At 34.8% G+C, this 25,055-nt stretch overlaps 1 protein-coding gene across 1 annotated transcript in view; it reads right to left on the reverse strand.

Moving 5' to 3' along the window:
* Nucleotides 1-2,003: 2,003 nt before the first annotated feature.
* LOC123552861 (uncharacterized) overlaps nucleotides 2,004-25,055 on the reverse strand; it is a 28,689-nt gene continuing 5,637 nt past the window's right edge. The window contains exons 7-18 of the mRNA XM_053524158.1: nucleotides 24,246-24,612; nucleotides 23,130-23,320; nucleotides 22,457-22,627; nucleotides 21,548-21,775; nucleotides 20,282-20,452; nucleotides 19,451-19,645; nucleotides 18,970-19,242; nucleotides 18,184-18,378; nucleotides 15,468-15,623; nucleotides 13,790-13,891; nucleotides 10,846-10,936; nucleotides 2,004-6,031 (exon numbers count right to left, since the gene is read on the reverse strand). Of these exons, the coding sequence (XP_053380133.1) occupies nucleotides 5,809-6,031; nucleotides 10,846-10,936; nucleotides 13,790-13,891; nucleotides 15,468-15,623; nucleotides 18,184-18,378; nucleotides 18,970-19,242; nucleotides 19,451-19,645; nucleotides 20,282-20,452; nucleotides 21,548-21,775; nucleotides 22,457-22,627; nucleotides 23,130-23,320; nucleotides 24,246-24,612 (2,363 nt within the window). The 3' untranslated portion in view covers nucleotides 2,004-5,808. The remainder of the gene's footprint in view (nucleotides 6,032-10,845; nucleotides 10,937-13,789; nucleotides 13,892-15,467; nucleotides 15,624-18,183; nucleotides 18,379-18,969; nucleotides 19,243-19,450; nucleotides 19,646-20,281; nucleotides 20,453-21,547; nucleotides 21,776-22,456; nucleotides 22,628-23,129; nucleotides 23,321-24,245; nucleotides 24,613-25,055) is intronic.

Genomic DNA, 25,055 nt, shown 5'->3' on the forward strand with positions numbered 1-25,055 from the left:
GTGGATTTTTGGACAGTTGATTTTGAGCCGTCAGGATTGATAAGTGACTGACAGGTATTCATAGATGAACTCAAACAATCGATGACTTTAGACTCTCTTTTCACTTTTGACTGTCTCTTCTTCTCTGCAATATCATTTTCATTCATAGGCTTCTGACTAGTTTGACTGTTGGTTATTCGGCGTAATGTAGTACTTTTTCCCATTGCCTTTTTTACTAGCACTTGTGGACCGTCTACACATTCTCTGTCAGGAATGTCTTTCTCTTCAAGTCCGAAAAGCTTCTTGGTAGCAGCATACTTGATAATCAGGAATTGTCCAACTTTGTAGGAATTTGAATCAAGAATTTCACAAGGCAGCATACATTCATGGGTGTCATATATGTTTTGTGGCACTAATATTTCAACTAAAGTAAAAGCATTCAGTCTTAAAGCAGTTTCACTACAGGTACAATATGTTTCCAATCCTTTCCAGAGACAGAAAATTGCAGATCTTTGTCTTCATATGTTTTACTATTACAAGCATTTGCCTTTTGACAGCCAGACTCATTGTCATCCGCAGTGCTTTGTTTCAGGACATTTTTCCTGACATTCTGAACTTCTAAGAAATGGTCTACAATAGCCATCCTTGGTACCACAGTTTCTAAAGTGGATCTAGGTCTAAATGCTTTCATGGCATCCTTGTGATCCATTTCTCGCTGAGTATCCAGAGCCACGTTAATTAGCCCTTCTTTGTGAGGTGTGGAAAACAAGGTCATCTTCATATTTTGGTGAAATACACCTGCCCTGTAGTGTTCATACAGCAAATCTACGCAAAAAGCTGCATATGACGAAGAACCATTTAGGAATGCGAATGGCAATGACTTTTTCACAGATGCTAAAAGTAGGTTATATCCACTGGGTCCACCTATTCTTTCAGCAACTGTTATAGCTACAATTTCATCACAGTGCCTTGTTATATCCTGGTGCAGAGCAAATGTGGCATTTTTGTTATAACCTTTTTGACAGAATTTGTTGAACTTGTGTCCCCATTTTTCTGACACATCTAATGTTGTCATTTTCAGAAGATCTTGTTCAATTTCTTTTTGTCCATTGAGGTCAAGGGATGAACAAAACTGAACAAATTGGGCTAGATGAAGACCTGCAGAGAGTCGAATGATATTTCTTGTAGCAGTTTCAATGGCATAGGCTGTATGAACAGGATTCAAAGGAATTCTGACTAAAGGTCACAGTCATTCCGACTTGTGATCGGTCATTTTGACTTAAGGGCATAGGCTGTCTGAACAGGATTCAGAGACATTCTGAATAAAGGTCACAGTCGTTCCGACTTGTGATCGGTCATTTTGACTTAAAGGCATAGGCTGTCTGAACAGGATTCAAAGGCATTCTGAATAAAGGTCAGAGTCATTCGGACTTGTGTTCGACTTTTGAACACAGGCAGGGAATGTTTCAAGTACTTAACGTAAGAGGACGACCATTTAGTGCGTGCGTGCGTGCATGCATGCGTGCGTGCCTGTCAGCGTGCCTGCGTGTGGGGGGAGAGGGGTTGAGTTTTGAGAAAAATAATATTTCCCCAATGTAAATGAAATCAATTATTCTCAAAGTAACAGGAAATAAATAAAATATCGCCCGAACATAGGTAATTTGGTGTTGTTTTTTTTCTGGGTGAATGCAATTATTTTTCTTCCTTGCTAAGATTACACAATATTACTGGTTATTAAAAAATATATATATCACTGTTAAACAATGTCTGTGCATTCCCTTTCCAGTGTTTTAGTCTGCAGCATTGACGACGTAAACACTGGAAAGATTTCAAAAATGCGCCAAAACACTATTTTGCATCCTGAATATAACTTTTTTTCCGGAGGGGGGGGGGGGGGGGGGGGGGGGGGGGGGGGTGCACGCATGTCCCTTGACCCTAATTTTGTATCTATAATGTACAATTTTTCTAGGGAAGCATGCCGAACCCCATATAAATGGTCATCCCCTAAAATATTACTAAAGATGTTAATATATACATTTTATTGTATAATATATGTAATAAATTACCTACATTTCCATTTTGTTGCCGCTGATGACTGTAGTTTTTCTGTTTCAGGGAATGTGGCAAACTTTCACTAGTAAATTTTGTTATGTCATATTCAACAACTCCTTCAAATTGTTGAAAACACCATTATTGTGTAAAAACAGTGTAACTTCATGTTTTATCGTGAGTTACAATTATATAAAATGATGACATTGTTTATTCCATAATTTCATCGTGTTAAACAATTTTAATAAACACATCTTAAAATACAACAACTATTGAGATAGAACATTCATTCTTGTTGTGAGAGTCAAAATTCAACATTAACTAAAAGTTAAAACATGTTTAACCACAGTAAGAACAGATTCAAAGCTTACCAGATGGTCAGTGCCATTAATGCACATTATGTGATTCTTAATGGGGCATCAAGCTGAGAGGACATTAAGCCTGAAAGTTCCAAAATCAAAATTGATTCTCCAGCTACCCCTTGTCCTATAACTGCAATAGCTTTATAGCGGAATTAGTGAATTATGACTTCTAAATATAGATATTTATAATCGAGACAGTTTACCTGGTAACAAACGCTTGCAAATAGTAGTAAAAGCAGCAAATTTTCATGTGTTTCCTTAACATATAGTTTGTCAGTAATTAAGTTTTAAAACTTTCTTAAGAAATATAGCATTTATTTTCAGATACCGGTATCTAAAAATTTTTTTTCTTTGTTGTTGTCGAACGATGTAGAGTGAGTGAGTGAGTTGGGTTCAAAGTTTACGGCGAACCGACACAAAATGGTCATAATTCGCCGAGGAACGATGCAGAGGCCAGTCCCTTTAAGTACGAAAATTTAGACTGTAGCAATGTTCTTATAGGACATAATAATGCTTAAACGAGTACAGTATGAACGGAAAAGAGCACTAGATGTAATTAGGATTAAAACTTTAAATAACTAAAATATTGTAAAAGCAGTAAAAGCAAGATACTTTAGTCAATGGCTAACAATTTTTATATAATAATCATATAATTGCTGTAGTATTTAAGTACATACCCTAGGCAAAAATCATCGTTTTGTGAGAAATACTTTAATTTAAAAAAGCAACAACTAAACAAAACTTCAATAAAATACACTTTCGTACAAATATGGTTATTTGAAAGACTTAGAAGATAAATTTAGTGCTTTTTATCATGTTTTTAAAAACAATTTCGTAACTATATATTCACGTAAGAAATAAAGAAATAACTGATCAACATCATAATGTTTTCTTCAATCACGATAATTCTTAAGAAGTATGCAATGTAACCTTTACAAGATTTTGGCTAAATATAAAACGTTTAACTACAGGTGTTCAACCCATATTTGAACGATTTACAAACATATGTATTTGTTAAATGATATAGATAACAAAAAAGTGTTCGATCTGAGATCCGTTACAATAACAAATCATTATGCAACGCTTAAACTACGGGGGGAAATTTGTATTGATAGTTTATTAGTCCAGTTTCTTTCATTTGGTCATTGAAGAGTTAATATAGTGCGATTTTGCGTACAGAGACTATTGAGTCAATTTCTTTGGGGAATTTTGTTAAATGTATGACTGCAGGCGGTTCGTTGACGAAATGTAAGATATTAAGCCCGTCCGCTTAGCTCAATAGGGATCTACGGATCGTTGGGTCGTGAGTTACATAACTGAAATACTGTTGAAACCCAAAACAAACAAACAAATAAGATATTAAGCAAAATTATGATTGAGAAAACTGAACCGTACATTCCAGCTCCTAATTATACTATTACTTGAGAAGTTAACGTTCAAAAGCCAAAACACTGATTTGCTCCTACTTTCGCGGGTAAAACTACGATTTTTTCGAAGCAAAGTACATGAACCTATAAGATAATGTAAAGCTAAAAACAGTACAAGGCACATAATTTGAAAGTAAGATTTGAAAGTGTTCAGTTATAAGTTGAATGCTATACTCCCTTTACATTTTTGACAAAATGTACTCGCAACGTCCATTGTTTTAATTTCTTTGGGAATAAATATTAGTACCTCAAGAACAGACATATAACCTGCATATAGGCTACTAAAGAGCTTATTCTGAAAGAAAAAAGTACAATTGCAAATCGATATGACTGTATGATTTTTCACTGGATTTAACGATATTTCATATAGAAACCAAGGACTGTATTATTATGGGAAAGCGAGCTACAACTGAACGTGGGTGGGTATATTTAGGTGTTCTAAATAGATGTGGAAAGATAGTATCCTAACCTTTATTTTGATTTTCTGATATTCAAGGAAAGCAAACCACTAATATTTGTAATAAACAATCGTAAATGTTTTTTTTTACTAAAATGTAAAGGTAAGAATTGAATGCTACTTTTTGTGCATTTATACGGGTATAAACCACTTTGGGACTTCCTGCAAATCATCCAAGAACAGCTAGCGAGATTTGTAAGAAGTCTCAATGTGGTTTATACCCGTATAAACGCACAAAGTAGCATTTAAGTCTCAATTATTTGTGGAGAAATTCATAGATGCGTTCTTAAAGTAACGAATTCACAACTAGTAACAAAAGCATACTGATATATTAGGCATGATTTTTAGTGAAAACATAGACACAGTCATTAGCTACAGATAAGTTACGACACAGCAAAACAACATAACAAATCAAATATCCATAATAATTATATCATTATGCATGTCAGGTTATCACATTGAACAAGAGTATAAAGTTTCAGTCCATTTCCATCAGTGGGTACTGAGATACCAACTTACATACAAAAACTTAACCATAAAATGCTACGTCGAAAAAGGGGCATAATTTTGTAAAATAGCAAAATCGAATTATGGAACATGTGCAGTGCAAGTCACAGATCAATCACCAATAAAATATTACATCATAAATATAATGCGTTTATAAAGATTTCAAAGGAAACAGGCTTGAATTTCACCTTGATACATCTAAATTTATAGATAAAGACAGTATTCAAAAACCAACCAATCTATTATATACATTAAAAAAGTGGTACGGCTGTCTGAACAGAAACAAGCAGCATACAGGAAGTACAATTTTCTACCCGTTAATGTATATGTATGTTTTTAAATAAATGGAAAACAACTTAAATATAGAGCTAAATGAATCAATTTTTCATCAGAGACAAGGAATAATCAATTAAAACATGTCAAAGCGTATTTTTACACTTCACAGACATAATGATAAACACTGCATACTTTTACAGCTTCAAGATAATGCGAGACAATGGAAGTCATATCCGACACTAAGAGTGTTTACAGCATCGTGCTGTAATCATGTATAAAACAAGTTTTTATGATATTTTTTTGTGTTTACACTCGATTCAATTTATTGAAACAAGGGAAAATAAAAATAAAATGGTCTGTCACTGTAGGGGGTTTTGTGTTTAGGTGTTACGTTAACGGGAAATGGGAACCACTGTGTATAGGAATCATATCATTACAGTACGCTCTACATTAGCCTAATTGAAATATAAATAATTATAATAATTATACATAAATGTATTGTTAACAAATTATCACAGTCTTTGTGTTCATTCATAACACATTTGAAATAAGTATTCAACACAATATATCACAGCTTAAAGAGCAAAAATAAAACAAATAGTTCATTATAGCGAAAACATTGCATCACAAGGTTTCTCACTTAAAACACTATTAATAAAGTTGCGTCCAATAAAGTCAAATGTTCTAGAGATAGTCCATAATATCCAGTTTATCAAATTTTCAACCACTGTTACAGTTAGTGCAGTTACATTTAACTAAACTTATGGCTATCATATGAAGGCGGTTTGTCTTGAAAAGACCCTTCAAACATCGGGTTAGGGTGATGCTGTGGTGTGACAGGTATAGAACCCTTCATTTTTTCTATATTGAATGTTGTCCGACTATTTTCGAAAACACCTGAGCAACTGGAGGCGGAACGTACCATGCTGAGGCTTGCGAAACTACCATTTGTCTCGTTTCGTCTAAAGCGCCGTCTGCAAAGGATTAAGGCAAGCTCTTTCTTTAGTATTAAGCTTTTTATATATATTCACTAATATAATTAAAAACTACCACATAGAAAAACTAAATTATTGTTTGCAAACACTGAGAAGGATAATACCCACTTCTCGAAAAAAAGACATTTGACATTGTGCATTTACTTTGCTTTACATATGGATAACTGAACTACTGTCCATTTCTTTAAACATATATATAACACGGCGACTTAACCCTAGATCCACCCCAAAAGGTGGTGATAAAGAAAAGAGCTAGTAAGCCTACCAGCATTTCCGTGGTACAGCTATCCCCGGTTTTAAATTCTAAACATTTTTATTACATATTTCAGTTGACAGAGCTCCTTTCAAACATCAGAGAATGTAATGCCGTTGAAGATTAATTTTATTACAGGATTACACGTTGACTTTAATTTCGTTACAATAATATGAAAATTGAAGCGTCAAGAACTTTTCTCCTGATTCGGGCGTTTGCTTAGTTTTGATATATGTGACAAGCCATGACAAAATGGTCCCAAATGATATTTTTATGGAAACTGAGTTTTTCACATATTCTTAACTGTAGATGTGTCCTGAACATAAATTCAAAATTTTAGACCTGCATGTTTCAAAATAACGAAATTACAGCATTTTTTGTACAATAACTCCCCATCGCAAACTTGCACGTTTTGTTTAATAATAATGACACATACTAAGATCATGTACTTTTATCATATATTTTAATTTCATATTTTGACATCAATATCAAAAGTATTTAACATGATTAGCACACTTGATAATGCCTACTTGCTATAAATATGCTATTTCATATTCTACAAAATGTCATAATTCAAGTTTCCATAGCAACAAAATACAATAATTGCTTTAAATGTCAATTCATCAAACATTTTAGCCTACATTTGAAACAAAAAATGTAAATTTAAAAAATAAATATTAGTTTTCTTGAAGAACAAGAATTTGTAAGATGCATTGCTCAATGACAGTGTCAATTAAATATTAAAAGTATCAGTGATGATTATATAACATTAAAATGTATACATAATTATATTCAAAAGTCATATTACTCTGCTATAAAAAGCAGATATAGTTAATACTCAAGTTCTGTTTCCATGGCAACAACATTTTTTATAAAATAATTCATTCTATTTCCTTCATTTTTTACATAAATTTTCAAGTAAAAGTGTCATTTCAAAATATTCCTCCTGGAGGGTAGCTTTTTTCAACTTTTATAGTTGCATAAAATATATCTTCACTAAAATATTTAATATTTAGGTAATTACTTCAAATGTAGAAAATCATCAATAAGTATTATAAACTTTGCTTATTATAAATCAACTGTGTATGTAGAGCTACATTCGTGATTTTATGTCACGCAGTACTAAACAGTAGATTGTTGAAAAATCTTCCAGTGTTTTAAAGGATTTTCACATTTATACTGTTATAGTGGAATACAAATATTATATTCGTATTCCACTATAAGAAAACCACAAGGGAGTGAGCGGCGCAGTGGTTAGCAGGTTGGACTACAACGCCAGCGGTCCGGGTTCCATTCCCGGTCGCGGCTGATATCTCAGCTAGTATTCAGTGCTGGGTGATTTACTTAAATTGGTACTGTTTCTAGCAGTATCGGCCTACACTGGATGCTGGGGAGGTAAATATGACACCTGCCGTGGGCTCGGCTGGAAATAAGTTGTTCAATCCATTTCAGGTGGGGACATTCGTCGACTACTCACATTAAGAAACTTTACCTGTTACCTTTATCGCGCGTGTAATTGATATAAATGTGTATGATACTTACAAATTTAAACATTAGAACTAAAGATTTTAACAAGAGCTGTCACAAGAGACAGCGCGCTCAATTATTTCGGGGCTGGGCACAGCTGGAGCTGGAGCTGTCACTGGAAAGTTTAATGACTCCAATGTGGATGAATATAATAGATAATAGCTTACAACAGAGGGCATAACTCATATAGCATTATAAACATTGTGTCATATGATGCGGGTGATGAAGTTAAACAACCATTTAAAGTCATAATCAAATCCATTCAGTAACAATGGTGAAAAACACATCACAATTAAACTGAAATTCTATGTAAAAAGGGGAAATAACTCATGAAATATTTGTACCAGAGTTACTGATCTTGTGTCATATGAGGACGATGATGTTGAATTTTGTTTTGTAAGTCTGAAACAAATTCATTTAGAAATAAGAAAGAAATACTGCAAGTGCACCAAAATTAACTTGAAATTCTAAATAAAAGGGGGCATTTATGAATTATATCGGTTCAAGAGTTATGACCCTTGTGAAATATGCTGTGGGTGATGATGTGATACAACTAGTGTAAGTTTGAATCAAATCCGTTTGGGTGAAAGTGCATCAAAACTTTAACCTGAAATTTTAATTACAAGGGGGATAATTCACAGAATATTGGTGTCAGGGTGCTAAATGATGTGGGTGTTGATGTGAAACAATTCTAATTTTGAATCAAATCCCTTCTGTAATTACAAAGATATAGTGAAAATGCATCAAAGTAAACCTAAAATTCTAAGTAACAAGAGTGCCGGAATGTCATAATATAAGCCCGTCTTAGTAAATTTCTTTACACTAGCACCTGTATTTGCACACGGACTATTTTTTAACATCAAAATCCCTCCATGCATGAAGAAGAAATGCTCCGAACAAAGATTGTGGAATTCCACCCGCCATGGCCGTTCACATAATACGTCCCGCCAACTATTATAAGTTTGAATCACATCTATCCTATAATAACTGAGAAAGAGTGAAAGTGCACCAAAACTTTAACCGGAAATTCTAAGTAAAAAGTGCGGGGGGGGGGGGGGGGGATAATTCATGAAATATTTGTGAGAGAGCAAGTACAGAAATAAAGAGAAAGTGCATCAAAACTTTGACTAAGGTGTGTATGTGGAAACACGACGATCCCAACGCCGGCGTCGACACCGGGTCTATTAGAATAGCTCTACATATATTTCATATAGTCAAGCTAAATAGTAGTAGCGCTATCGCATCTATGATGGAGCTAAACAGTGCCCGCGCTCTGTGTATAGTTAATGTTAAATGTCTGCTTAGAAACAAATAGCTTTACTTATGGGAAATATGGTAAGCTTCCAGGGATTGTTATTAACAGTTTTATTCTAATAAAAGTTATTCAATAATTAAGAGGAGCATGAGAATGAGTCAATGGTTATTTTTTGAATCACACAGAACTTTTATATACTCAAGTATTTATCATGATTAGTTCTACAAACACTTTCACACATTGCAGTTCTACAAACACTGCTTATTCATTGCAGGTGGAGAATGTTATGCTGAAACGGAAGTGCAGGCCTTTATTCACAACTAAATGAAGGACAATAACTCGCAAAGCCTTTTTGTTCAATAGGATTTGTTCCAATAAACAGTACAACTAAAATTCATTGTTATGCAAAATGGCGGCTAAATTTGTGCACCTGTCAAAAGAGGTTTCATGAAATGTGAAATCACGTTCTAAATAGCGTACAACATGCACAAGTCATTTCATTATCAAGATATGAGACATTGCAAATGATTACAATATGAAGAAATACTTGCAAATGGTATCGAAATGGAGGAGTGCAGTCATTTTGTGCACATGAGGACTCTGTTATTAATTAAGCAGGTAAATCGACTGATTCTTTTATTTTCAACAAAGAGAAATGTTAGAAGAAACTATTACAGGGGTAAGAGAAGATGTTCTAGAAATATTGAAAACGACACTAAACCTGAACACATACAAACAAGCAGAAATAATTGCAAAAGGAAATGTAAAACATACGACTTTGTGTCATTTCTAAGCCGCTCTGGTTAGACATGTTTAACGACACATTTCTTGGAGAAACAAATATGTAATGTGGTGGACGCTATGCGTTTGGAATTGATGTGCTATAAACTGTTTTTTTTTTTGTTCTATGTTTTACTTTCTTTTAAAGGAAATTTATGACCTATATGAAAAGGGAAAATACATGTATGTTCATCTTGTTTATCAATATGGAAGTGTTAATCAGAAGCCGCAAAAAAACAGTCAATGCAAAGTATACACCACAGCGCCACCACTTTTGCATAGCGCCGTTACTAATGGGATAACTCCGACTTTTTTTTAAAACTACTGGCATATTTCCTTTAAGGGAGGTTTTATAATCCCTAATACTTGTCTGTGTAAGACTCGTACATATTTAAACCATTTGAATGTGCAAAAATGTTCATATAATAAGTCTATGAATCAAAAACTGGTTTCAATATTGACATAATTATATCAAAATGCGTATACGTCCGAATCAGGAAGAAAGGCCTGTACACCACAATTTACTCAAGACTTTAACACAGTTTAATTCATGCGTAGTAAAAGTGTTCTTACATGGCATTACATTGTCCGATTTTCGGTATAAGTTATATCATGACAATAAAAATATAAGGCAGAATGTAAATTCTTATAATTTGAAACCGGCGAAAGCTGCACCTCAGAAATGTCGACACCACTGTGTGGTGATGGAGCTAGGGTTTAGTAGGAATTCGTAGATAAGGTAATCATAGTAATCATAATGATACATTCGCGACCTCTTGTCCACAAAATCAGCAAGACAATTTCATTTTAGGGTGTGGTTGATAATGTAGCAGTAGCAATCTAAAATATATTTCTTCTTTAAATGTACATATTTGTAATCTTACGTATCCTTAAAATAATATTCTGTATGAGTTACAATATTCAGCTTGATTATTTTCCAAGAAAAAACTTTACAATATCGAAGTGGTGTACACATACCTAATACATTTCTTCCACAACAGTATGCTGACAGCAACTACTGATAGAACGAAAGCAACCGAACTGACGACAGCAACAACAATCAACACAGCTGTAAGTGAAAATATTCATATAGTCAATATCATATTATTAAACAAAACAAAACAATTGATTATGATGGATACAAGATGAAATAATATATAGTATTTAGCAATTTCGAGCGTCATTTGTAGAATTAGCAGAAACAAGACAAAGCATCCAAAATGAACTCAGTGGCAATGTCCTATGATCATATATTGTAGACATAGTTATACTAGCATTATGGGGTATACTCGCATTTCTTATAAAAGTACTGTAACTTTCAACTCTATTTTTGTTTCAAGACCTCTTAGTCAACGGTTATTTTTTAAGTCTAATGTAGAAATATATTTTAAGCATTTATCGAATCCATATTAAAGAACTTCTGTTTTGTTGGGTTTAACGTCAAACCGACACAGTAATCGTTGATATGGCGCATTTTCAACAGAAGACCCAAGGTGCCCATCTGGACATTGTTACATATCCGGGCAGGCCCCTTGGTAATCCACAGACCTTTCGTAAGCCGGATATATGGATTCCTAACATTAAATTATTTAACACTTTTAGCAGGCAAAACATACAACGCTGACAAAGACTGGCATATCGGCTCCTACCCAGTGTTATCCGGTATCATAATATAATTTTGATTTTCTTCCTAAAGTCAATTTCTGCATTACGTTTTACCTTACAATGGTATTACCTCATGCGATAAACTTATTAATTGAATTACTAGATTATAGTTCCCTCTCTTTCCTAACAGTTCACTGCCTATCAGCTATAAGTGTTAGAATATATTTAATAAAGAATCTGTAGACGGAGCCTCCGTGGTAACCGAGTGGTTATATCACTGACTTTAGGTCACTTGTCCCACATCGATGCGGATTCAAGCCCCGTTCGTGGTGTTGAATTCTTCATGTGAGGAAGTCATCCAGCTGGCTTACGCAATGTTAGTGGTTTTACCCAGGTGCCCGTCTGTGATGAAATAATGAAAGGAGGGGGACCTGGATCTTCCTCTACCATCAAAGCTAGAAAGTTGCCATACGACCTATCATTGTGTCGGTGCGAGGTTATACGCAACAAAACAAACTTAAAGAAAGAAAATATTTGTCTGTTTATCATCATTATTACTGCCATTTTAATACTTGTTTACGTAAACGACATAAAGTCTTATTCTATATCTATTTTATCTATTCAGTCGCGAACGTTCATTTGCAACACGTGACCGTACAATATATTACGGTATTTGGATGCACGTGCGTACAAAAATCCTGTATTTTCTGTATTTGGACGCACGCGCGTACAAAAAATCCTGTATTTTCTGTATTTGGACGGTTCAACAGTCCCATGTTAAACATACGATAAAGCCCGAAGCGCGTAAAAATGTTCCGAATGTAAATCGGATGAAGTAGGCGCTCTATGTAAAGAGCTTGATTATGCGTCTTGAAATCTGGATTTAATTTGAGTACACACAAAAACGATTCAAGTGATAACAATGCTATCTGATTTAGATATTAAAACGTTCGTTAATAATCAAAAACTTAAAAATACAGTAAAAAAGATCATCAGCTGTTGGAATATTTGAAAAGTCGCTAAAAGAAGCCGTTCCGGACGAAACCTAGAAATTGGAAGATGTCAGCCCTGACTGTCTGAATAGCTACCTCAACAGTTTTTATTTAACGGTTAAAGAAACAAAATGGAGAAGATTATGAATGGCAGCGGACGGGCGGTCAGCATCCAAAACATATCTGCTCTCTAATTCAGTTTTCATCGGATCTTCATCAAACTTGCTGACAATGTTTGTGGGCATAATATCTCGGCCAGTTTCGATAACCAGCCAAATTGTACCAGGCACTCTTTGATTATAGTCCTTGGATTACTCGAAAAGCGGTGAATTTAGCCTTGTCCGCTCTCTTAAGTCGAACAGTTTTCATCCGATCTTCACCAAACTTGCTGACAATCATTTTGTTTTTGTGGGCATAATATCTCAGCCAAGTATTATTACCACCCAAATCGCCAAATGGCTGTTGTAGGGAGGTCGCACCATATACTGTTTTAATAATGATACGCAGAAGAAACATCATTCAATGAATTACGTATATTACGTATGAAGTGAAATAAATATAGAATAAAAGGGTTATTTAAGGCCTTACATTGTTCTGTATAATATATATTTGCACTCATACCAAGCTGGGAAAAACTAGAAAAAGGCAGGAATACAATATTCAGTGAAACATTTTTAATTTAAACTATTATTATAGTAAGATAAAATAGATATAGAATAAAAAGGTTATTTAACATTGTTCTGTAAAATACGAGATATATTTGGACTCGTACCCAGCTGAGAAAACCATATTGAACTCGCCTAGCGGCTCGTCCAATATGGTTTTCTCAGCTGGGTACTTGTCCAAATATATCTCCGTATTGTACAGAACAATGTTAAATAACCTAATAATATTTAACTGTATATAGTATGTTTCGAAAAAAATTTAATTTGTAATGACATTGATATTCAAGAGATTGTCATGAGTATCTGATAATACGTAAGACGTTAGAGTATCTAAAATCGTAAGACGTTAGGCATACTGCGGTTGTCAAGTATTCGTGCTCCGTAGTTTTGTGTTCTCAAAATAATGTTATATTTTGAAATCGCGTATTGCTCTGTTCACAAATAGCAAACTAAAAATCATTGCGTATATCTCCTAATCGTCACTATAACATATTTGATGTAGACGAACTTATAAAAAAACACCAAACATTTAAAGGTAAATTACTATTGTACGAATTTACAATCATATCAAGCTCGTAGCCGGTACGTTTGTAATTAATGTATCAATAAGATATGTTGTACCAGATATCTGAAAGTTTAGTATGCATAAATATCATTTACTATTATTAGCTGGTTCACTGTCATCTGTGTTATCGGCACCATCATTATCATTATCATCAGCATCGTTGTCGTCGGAATCATTATCAGTAACGGCTTTTTCCACTGAAAGGGAAACATAAAAATAATACTTTATCCATTTTGAACATTAAAACAGTTTGAGACAGTACGAAAATAGGTGTATTTATTACTGCTTTAGGTATTCATGAACATTTGCATAATAGAGTTTGAGATGATATGTTTCTAGGTGTATTTTCAATTACCTTAAGTATTCATGAAAGTTTAAGCTTTAAAGAAAGCGTATTTACTAGTGCCTTATGTTGGGAATCAGTTTGATATTCTAGCGAGTTTGAGATTATCAGTAAGTGTATTTACTTTTTTTTTTTTTAGCTTTTCATGAATTTTGACCATTCAGGTCTGTATCAGTTGTAATTCAGCTATAAACACATTAAATATATATTTTGTCACTTACGAGAGTTGTAATTCAACAATTAACATAACGGAAGTATCTTATTTCTCTTAGGGCTGTCATTGATTGGGTCTTAGGCATATCGACGATACCGATATATCAGAAGACAAATATCGATGATACATCGATATATCGATTATTAAGTTAGATTAACAACCTATTTGTTCATATGCATACTATATACCTTCCTGTAAATGCTATTTTTAGTTTTATTGCCTACTTTTCATATTACTGTTTGATTGTGTTGTACTTGTATTTATGAAAATAAAAGAAACAATTAAAAATTAATAAAATCTTTCATTTTTATTTTGCCTTCACTTCTCTTTTGCATTTATCTAAATTTACAACTTTGTAAGCTTAATTGTTTTTGAGGGTCTGAGTGTTTATCTGGATAGTTTTTTCTCTCTGTAAAATATCGATTTTTGAAAATGGGAATCGATAATCGATCGACAAAAAAATATCATTGATACATCGATATCGTTTCTATCGATGACAGCCCTAATTTCTTTACTAGAGTTGTACTCAACAATAAATACAATGACTGTATCTTGTATCACTTTCCGGAGAACTAGTCAATACAATGAATGCCTCTTATATCATTTACCAGAGTAAAATTCAACACAATAATTATATCATATATCAAATATCGGAGCAACAATCAACACAATGAAGGCATCTTGTATCACATACCAGAGTAACATTCAACACAATAATTATATCATATATCAAATATCGGAGCAACAATCAACACAATGAATGCATCTTGTATCACATACCAGAGTAACATTCAACACAATAATTATATCATATATCAACTATCGGAGCAACTTCAAGACAATGAATGTATCTTGTATCACATACCAGAGTAACAATTCAACACAATAATTATATCATATATCAAATATCGGAGCAACAATCAACACAATGAATGCATCTTGTATCACATACCAGAGTAACATCCAACACAATAATTATATCATATATCAAATATCGGAGCAACAATCATCACAATGAATGTACATTGTATCTTGTATCACATACCAGAGTAACATCCAACACAATAATTATATCATATATCAAATATCGGAGCAACAATCAACACAATGAATGCATCTTGTATCACATACCAGAGTAACATTCAACACAATAATTATATCATATATCAAATATCGGAGCAACTTCAAGACAATGAATGTATCTTGTATCACTTACCAGAGCACTCTGATACATCAGATGCGCCGTATGTCGGTGTGGTATATCCTGTAGGACAAGTCAAACAGGTGCTTTGTCCGGTCAAAGGCTGATATGTTCCCGGTTCACAATCAACACATATGGTATCTTCTAGTTTGGTTCCAACAGCACATTTAGCTTAATAAGGATTAACAAAAAGTCACTAATATGTACAATTCCAGAGCAATAAATAAGTTTTATGTATTGGTTACTACAGATATTTTCAATATTTATTGAAACATGTAACATTTCCTTAAAACGGGGTTTATAGTGAGGTAAAATAATTCGTTTGTATTGCCTTGACATGTTTTATGTCATAACAGATTACACTTAGCATAACCTCCTGCCTGAAACACTTTTTATGACATTACATTCGACCTACTACAGGGTCGATACTTCCTACCTAACAATCTTCATGTGAAATAATACAGTATATAATCAGATATGACAGATGACCTACTAACCGTCCATAACCTCCTGCCTTAGCATTTTATATTGCTTTGTAGAGTCCATTATCTCCTGTCAAACACACATCATTTGATAATACAATATATAATTTGCCACAGAGTCGAAACCTTATATCCGTAATCCTTTAGAGGACGAGAAAGTATGGTGGCATATTTCTGCATACGATAACCAGATAAGTTTCGCGAAAATGTATCGAGATTTCACGAAAAACAGAAATTTTTCACGAAAAGAACTGCAAATATTAAATGAAAAAAGATTGCGTTAGTGCGAAAACTTTGCCGTTTTTCATGAAAATTTGGTCCACTTATCTGGTTTTCTTTCTTATGCAGAAGTGGACACTAACACAAATTTATCCACTTAATATTTGCAGTTCCTTTCGAGAAAAGCTTTCATGTTTTCGCGGAAAGCTTATATGCTTTCGCGAAAATTTTTATGTTTTTCTTGAAAACTCGATACATTTTCGCGAAACTTATCTGGTTATCGTATGCAGAAATATGCCACCATAAGAAAGATATCCTATCTCACGTTCCATTAATTAATCCCCAGCCACAAGTGGTGGGGGTTATAGGAATGGTCTCCGTCCGTCCTTCCGTCCTTCCGGCCGTCCTTCTGTCCTTCCGTCCGTCTGTCCGTGACACTTTCGTGTCCGCTCCATATCTCCTAAACCCCTTGAAGGATTTTCATGAAACTTGGGTCAAATAATCACCTCATCAAGACGATGTGCAGAACCCAAGAGTCAGCCTTGTCCGCTCAAGGTCAAGGTCATAACTTAGGGTCAAAGGTTTGAGGCTTCCATTTTGTGTCCGCTCTGTATCTCCTAAACCCCTTGAAGGAATTTTATAAAACTTGGGTCAAATGATCACCTCATCAAGACGATGTACAGAACCCATTAGTCAGCCATGCCGGCTCAAGGTCAAGGTCACAACTTAGGGCCAAAGGTTTGAGGCTTCCATTTTGTGTCTGCTCTATATATCCTAAACCCCTTGAAGGATTTTCATCAAACTTGGGTCAAATAATCACCTTATCGAGGCAATGTGCAGAACTCATGAGTCAGCCATGTCGGCTAAAGGTCAAGGTCACAACTGAAGGTCAAATGTTTGAGCCTTCCATTTTGTGTCTGCTCTGTATCTCCTAATTCCCTTGAAGGATTCATTTGAATCTTTGGTTAAATGATTACCTCATTAAGGCGATGTGCAGAACTCATAAGACAGCCATGCTGGCTCAAGGTCAAGGTCAAAACTCAAGGTCAAAGGTCTGAGCCTTCCATTTTGTGTCCACTCTGTATCTCTTAAACCCCTTGAAGGAATTTTATAAAACTTGGATCAAATGATCACCTCATCAAAACGATGTGCAGAACTTATGAGTCAGCCATGCCGGCTCAAGGTCAAGGCCATAACTTATGGTCAAAGGTTTGAGGCTTCCATTTTGTGTCCACTCTGTATCTCCTAAACCCCTTAAAGGATTTTCATCAAACTTGCGTCAAATGATCACCTCATCAAGAACTCAAGAGTCAGCCATGTCAACTCAAGGTCAAGGTCACAACTCAAGGTCAAAGGTTTGAGCTCTGTATCTCCTAAACCCCTTGAAGGATTTTTATGAAACTTGGGTCAAATGATCACCTCATCAAGACGTTGTGCAGAATTTATGAGTCAGCCATGTCAGTACAAGGTCAAGGTCACAGCTAAAGGTCAAAGGTTTACCCTTTCACTATCCGTAGCAGTGGCGGGCGATTTAGCTGTCTTTCAGACGCCTTTGTTCCTGTCTGAAATACCTTATGACACATGTCGTCTGTCAGGTCCTTCTCTAAATATTATAAAGAAAGCTAAAAGAAGAACGAAACAAAGAGAAAACAAAAACAAAACACAAAACAAAAAAAAAACAAAACAAAAAAAAACACAACAAAACGACAGACCTACTACAAAGTCCATCAACTCTACCTAGAAGGTTTTGCATGTTAAAAAATAACCTACTAGCTAGTCCATCTCGACTGCCTTAAGCACCCTTTCTGAAATGGCAAGTGACCTAAGATTTCATCAATATTGGCTTAAACATTATGTATGACAAACTGCGTGATCCAACTCTTTGAGTCTATCAGCTTCTAACCGAAACAACTTTGAAAGCACCGAGTGCATCATCTTTCTAAACCACTTTGTATGAATCTTACGTGAACCATCACCAAGTTCATTAGCTCCTAACTAAACCACTTTGTATGACAAAACACATGACCTACCACATAGTCCATCAGCTCCTGCATATCCACTGGGGCATGTCACTGTTGCTTCGATACTTGCCGTATCACTCGCCAGTGTATAATCTACACCATCTACAGTGACTTGGAATATAGATGCCGTGTTGTTCTGAATGAACTCGATGACCTCGTTTATTGCATTAAGCGCATCAAGCAATTCTGTCATTGCAGAGGTTTCTGAAGGGAAAATGATGTAGAACACATTAAGATGGAAAAATATGTCTAACATAGAACAGTCGCAAATTATAATACTCGGTTTATGTAGCGCCCTTTTCATGATAAACACGTTCAAAGGCGCATTACATAGCGCAAATGCAAACGCAAATGGCCTCTGAATTAGTACAGTTATTCATATTTCTAAATCTTAAAAAAGTAAATGATATTTTCCCTACATAATACATTTTGCCCATTGTTATGTGCTTATGCTATTATACTAGCTTATATTCAAAGTTACCTAAAGTATGCCTTTTTGGATATAGTTTTAGCAATTTTACGTGTACACAACCGAACATAACTATTGAATGTAATTTGTCATATGTACTAGTATTTACATTTACCGTAATATCATCTTTGAAAACCAGTAAACTTTGTGGTATTAGCTTTATAACGATTACACTTTTGTTTTCATACCATACGGTGTCAACATTCTTTTATATTGGTATATTTTAATTCATATTTGTCTCAAACCGTGAAATATGTGTTTTTGGTGGTGGGTATGTAAATATTAGGCTAGAACGATTTAGGACCAGTCCTAAACATGTTGATTACCTGTTCCATTAGAAAGATAGTCCCCTAGAGCTAAATCGCCTGTGTCTGTAAGTCTAATAGAGAATAGCATTGTTAACGTTGATGACGTAGATCTCCGTTTTCGACTTAAATCGGAAACTGTTGATGTCACTTCACATAACCCACTTTTAACACACCCGACCTCAGAGAACTGTTGTTCGACAGCTGTTGTAACACCAGGATGATTAGATCCGGAGATCGGGTTTGCGTAAATTACGCTAGTCTGTGTGCCAAATATATCTGGTCTTGAAACATCTGTAAGTAAAACATAAATTTCTGATATAACATAATTGAAAAGGATTTTTTTTTCCAAATCAATAGGCTTCTTTATATCTGTTGCTACATCGTTGCAAAATTATCACTTGACTTGATATTATTAGTTGTTTCAATCTGAACGTGTCTTCAACATTTGATGGAATAAGAAAAACGCTTATTTTTTAAAACTCTAGAATTACATACATACCGACGCATTCGGGGGTCTTATCTATAGGTAGCCATGTGTGATTTGTCGATTCGCCACAGGTGTATTCAAACGATTTTTGACCGTTAGGCAATGTTTTTCCATTTACACATGTCATGTTACACTTTTGCAGGTTTTCTGATTCAATGTCAACGCAGTTAACTACCGTTCCTATCTTTCGTTGCAGACGTGGGCATGCTGTAAAATGTAAATGCATGAGTAAAGGTTAATTCGTTTAATGTCTTATGTTGAACTGTTTAATTTCGAAACTCTATGATTTTATTTATAATGCGTTTAAGATTTAGTATTTCTAAAGGATCAATCAACCTGACCATTAACTTTTCTACCGCACTGTCCCTTACGACGGATACTTAAGATATTCTAAAAAAGTTAACCCCCTTTAAAAACGAATACAATTTTAAAGAAATAGAAAAAAAAACAATTCATGAAAACTCCGTTCGACCTGGTTATTTAAAGGTTAAGCACTGGGACATTTCTGCAAATACATCAAAACGAAGATAATTAACAGTTCTTTGAAAACTGTGAGTTTTTAAATGTCCAAGAACTGCCCAAAAGTGTGGCCCCTTTATGCAGTCATTTTCTGGAATTCAATGTATATATAAGTAAAGTGACAATTGTTTTGTACAGTAACTGTGAAACATCCCTTTCTTTCTCTGATTTGGCGTTTTTTTTCCTGACAGAGTCTCGTCACACCCCAAACAGTTACCCTCGAGACAGATGTTTCCATCCGCACTTTCAAATAGTAAAATATCTTATAGTATAAGATGGTTAAAGCACATTTGTGTATTAAATATCATATAATGATTATCTTACTCGGGCATGTTTGTTCGTTGCAAGCCTCAGATTCGGTGCTATCCCCTTCACAGTCATTACCCATAAAACCGGGAGGAGGATTGTTGCAATTTCTGTTTCTAGACCGTGTGCCACCATCGCATGTGACGTCACATCCACTCCATTCAACCCACTGTGACCATCCTCCGTTCACTTAATAATTCAGAACAGATCATTAACAATACTGCAGGAGTTAGCTGCTGCTTGGTTGAAAACTCATCAGTATGTATTAACTGAATAAGCTGATTAAGGCTCATTAAGTTAAATGTAAATGAAAATTTCACACTAGGCTAGGAGTTACAGAAACGTTAAGGTTACCACTGCATAAAATAAACCCCGTAAGCCCGAAAGCATGATGTCAGGTCATGAAAACTGAATCACTATGATAAAAAGCAGAAACTACGATGGTTAAAACTCGAAACTACGAAAGAACAAAAGTGAAAATGCGATCATTTCGTTGTGTTTTCATCATCAAAGTTTCGACTTTTCATTATCGTAGTTTCATTGTTATGACTTTTCGTCATCGTAGTTTTGGCTTTTCACCATCGTTGTTTCGAAATTTCATCATCTTATTTCCATGATTTTACTACTGTGGTTTCTACTTCTTAACATCGCCGTTTCGACTTCCAGTTTATCATGTGCACTTACTTCCGTTTACTATCTCAATGAAGACGTAAACATAACATGTATTACTTAATACAGTACAGTCGAAACAACGAAACCACGAAAGCACGAAGTTGAAAAAGAGAAACAACAATGGCGAAAATTATGATGAAAAGTTGAAACAACGATGATGAACATTCGAAACTACGATGTTGAAAATTCGAAAGTAAGATGTTAAAAGTTGAAACAACGAAACCACGATGATGAAAATACAAATTAATATTGTGTTTTCATCACCGCAGTTTTGTTCTTTCGCGTTTCACCATCGAAGTTTCGAATTTTTACCATGAAAGTGGCTTCGTTGTTTTGATTTTTCATTATCGTAGTATCGCGCTTTCGAGCTTTAGGTGTACTTTTACGCGACGATGGACATTTGTGCAACAAAATCTATTTTTGTTAAATAGTGGATGCAAACATTCACTCCTGATGAAAAATGAGCTGCCGGACATTACTTTTGCATTGTAGAAAAATATATTTTCATATAATACTGTCACCTGTTTTGTTAAGACTTGCAAAAATATCAAAAAGAATAACATTTAAAATCACAAATCTAAATCTAAGTCTAATAAAGTAAATCATCACTACCTGGAGGTGCATCACAAAATGCTCCGCTATACCCATTATTGCAGCTACATGTATATGTTCCATTTTCAGGTACACAGGTACCATTAACACAGGCGTTGTCGAGACAGTAGTCCGGGTGGACAGTACACAACTCGCCCGTCATTCCTCCGTGGCATATACATTGGAATTCATTAACCATGTTGATGCACGTGTGATCGCCACACGGCACACTAGCACACTCATCAACCGCTTAAAAAGAAATATGTTTGTTATACTAGTAAGTTTCAAGTTGTTAATCAATAATGTAATATACGCAATGATCTTTGGTATATTTTAATTTTAACTAGAGCTATCATAACGGTGATTAACACTTTCTGACGTGACTTTTATACAAGGAAAAAGTATAAAGATCATGACATTAAAGTGCGACCTTGACCTTTGTCCACCTCGCGACTCAGTTCGTGCGGTATGTATATCATCTTGATATGATCGACAAGCGGCATAGTTTTATGAAAAGAAGTGATTGAATCGGCATCAAATATATTTATTTGACATATTACTGTATGTGTTGCTTAAACCTTAGACCCAAGTCGTGCGTGTATCGGAAAGTATTCTAATAATGAAAATTAATAATTAATTATCTGAAAATCCATTAAATGGTTTCAAGTTATATTCCGAACAAGTATGTCTGACACGTAGGACTACAATATAGCCCCAAATACTTATACAAATAATGTATTTTGAAGATTGTTTATTTGGTATACAATTTCAAACATAGATTTAAAAGAATCACTCTAATATCTGTTAATGTCCAGATATTACTTGTTCTGGTCATACACCTTTTGGATACGCCGCTGTTGCCAAAAATTTCAATAACAAATTTGAGCTTCAAAAATCCTAAAGCTGTTAAAAATTAATAAAACTTCTTACGGTCACATGTTGTTGGTGTTATAACAACAATGCCTTCTACGAGATGGGGCAAAATGTTTGTCATCGAGAATATTTCATCATTTGATGTCACTGCGCATGTCTGGGATAGTGAAGTCATATCAACGTCACTTAAATGGCGACCATACAGAACTAAACCAGAAATGTACATTCCTGCAAATAAAAGCATATAATTTATACACTGTTTTAATCTGGACCAAGACATAACAGTTATACATAGAAATAATACCATCTGTGTAGAAGCTTTTGGATATGAACGGTGTTTCTCTTCTCAGTGAAATAAACAGAAGTTCGGCTACATTTTAGTCTATATTAGTTTGCCGTTTCGTTTTCAGTTTTCTCCTTAGAATAGTGAGTGGTGCTTAGGTTGAGCATTTAAAAGATTCTGGGCAGTTGATGCTTATACAATCACCTTAGCCGTAGTAAATTTATTCCAATGAATATACATGTAGTCGTTTCAGTTCGAGCGGCCTTATGCTTTTCGGGTATACCTGTTTATTTGGGTAATCAAGATTACCAGCACATCTTTTTTTGTCTTGCTCCTACTATTTTCATCAACAATTAAATGTATGATTTAGATCTATATCAAACATCTAAAGGATATAAGCAGTAGCGCACAGCCTTTACACTTCGTATACACAAATTGAAAACCTGCCTTTCAAATTTGAGAGTATATGGATATTGCCAGTAGTGACATTCCTAGATGGCATAACTGAAACTCCTGTCTCATCAACCACCAATGCTCCATCAACATACAGCTTCAGGGTTCCCGAAGCTATGTCTACAGTACTCATGATGTGAGTCCAATGATTCCATGACAATGCATTGCTTGTCTGTATGGCATTGCTAAAATTAGATTATATTTTTAATTAAAGAACTTGATATTCCATATTGTTATTAAAACGTATATATTGACCCTTAGCCTGCTAAATTTCTAAAATGGGGACGTCCATCTTTCGATTTGAGCAGTACCATTATTTGAAGGGGTGGTCACTGAAAATTTACTGGCTGAATAGCGAACAGTGCAGATCATGATCAGCCTGCACATCTTGGTCTGTACTCGTTAAGGCACAATCACATGCAGCCAGCAGGCTAAAGGTTAATGTTTCATTCTGCTATAGTTTGTTGTTCATACACTACATGTTTACGTATTTTATTCCGGTTTCTGTCACAATAGTCAAATTTATTTCATGTTCTGGTGTTAATCTTTTGGTGGACATCATTTTACATACATTATATACACAATGCTATTTCTACATATTGTGTTTGATCTTGTTTAGTTTTGGGTGTCTACTGCGATTTATAAAATGAACTAACTTTAAATCACCATCTAGTAAATTAGCTTAGATATTTTAAATAAAACCAACATTTCTTCCCAAAACAGCGTCGAAAGTACCCTAGAGAAAGACCTTGTCTGAAATAACGTGTATTTCAATGACGTCACGTGGTACTAACACAGTGCCTAAACGTCATAAACTATATACATAATGTCAGGAAATATCCTTTTGTCAATGTATATTTTAATCGTGTTACAAAAGAAAATCGACCTTACATGCGTACCTGTGAACGCCATTTTTTTCTTCTCCAAAAAATCTCAGCTTACTGCATATGGGGTTTTATTCTATACTGTCACTCAGAAATGGGAAGCCATGCCTTAGACTGGCAAACATGTTAGACCCATATTGTCTTGATATGTTGTCTTATTTATAAAGCATGGCAATAACATTCATAAAACTGATGAAAATATAGGACAATTACTCTTAAATATTACCTGGTGCCGGCTTGAATAGATATCGTATTGGAAACACTCAAATGTATAATATCGCCTTCAGAATCCGCAATAAAAATTGATAAATCTGAATTCTCGTTATTGCGAAGTTTCAGCCAAACCGACGCTGAAATGACCGTGATTTCGTCTGTAGAAAATGAGCCAATATCTGTTCTCTGAGGCAATGTATCCACAGAAATGTCAAAGTAATCGCAATAGTCAGCGGAAGTACTGCCAGTTTTGTTTGTGGCAGTTCCAGACGGGCACGCCATGCACTCTGTTTGGCCTTCTTGGGGCTGATAGTTACCAACTTCACAAGCAGAACATGGTTCCATTGTAGAACTTGAGAAGAATCCTGGACTACACAATTCTGAATATAAACACAGAGAAATTCTGAGCACTGGACAACATTCGCGGTGGTTATATTTTCGCTAATTTTCGCGAATACCGTGCGCAAATTCAGATTTCTCGCAAATAGTATGCAGCATTATGTCCAGAAGTATAATCAACTATTTGAAGCGTGACGTCTCAACAAGGAGGATGTGACTGAAACGCGAATTGTTGTAACATTAAATGACAAGGATGTGCCCAAAACGCGAATATTTACAACGAGGATGTGATTGAAGCGCGAAATCTTTACAACGAGGATATGACTGAAGTGCAAATTGTTTTAACTCTAAATAACAAGGATGAGACCGAAGCACGAATTATTTATAACGAGGATGCGATTGAAGGTGAAATCATTACAACGAGGATGTGACTGAAACGTAAATTGTTTTAACTCTAAATAACGAGGATGTTACCGAAGTTCAA

This window comes from Mercenaria mercenaria, chromosome 15, assembly GCF_021730395.1.
Source record: "Mercenaria mercenaria strain notata chromosome 15, MADL_Memer_1, whole genome shotgun sequence".
Classification (NCBI taxonomy): Eukaryota; Metazoa; Mollusca; class Bivalvia; order Venerida; family Veneridae; genus Mercenaria; species Mercenaria mercenaria.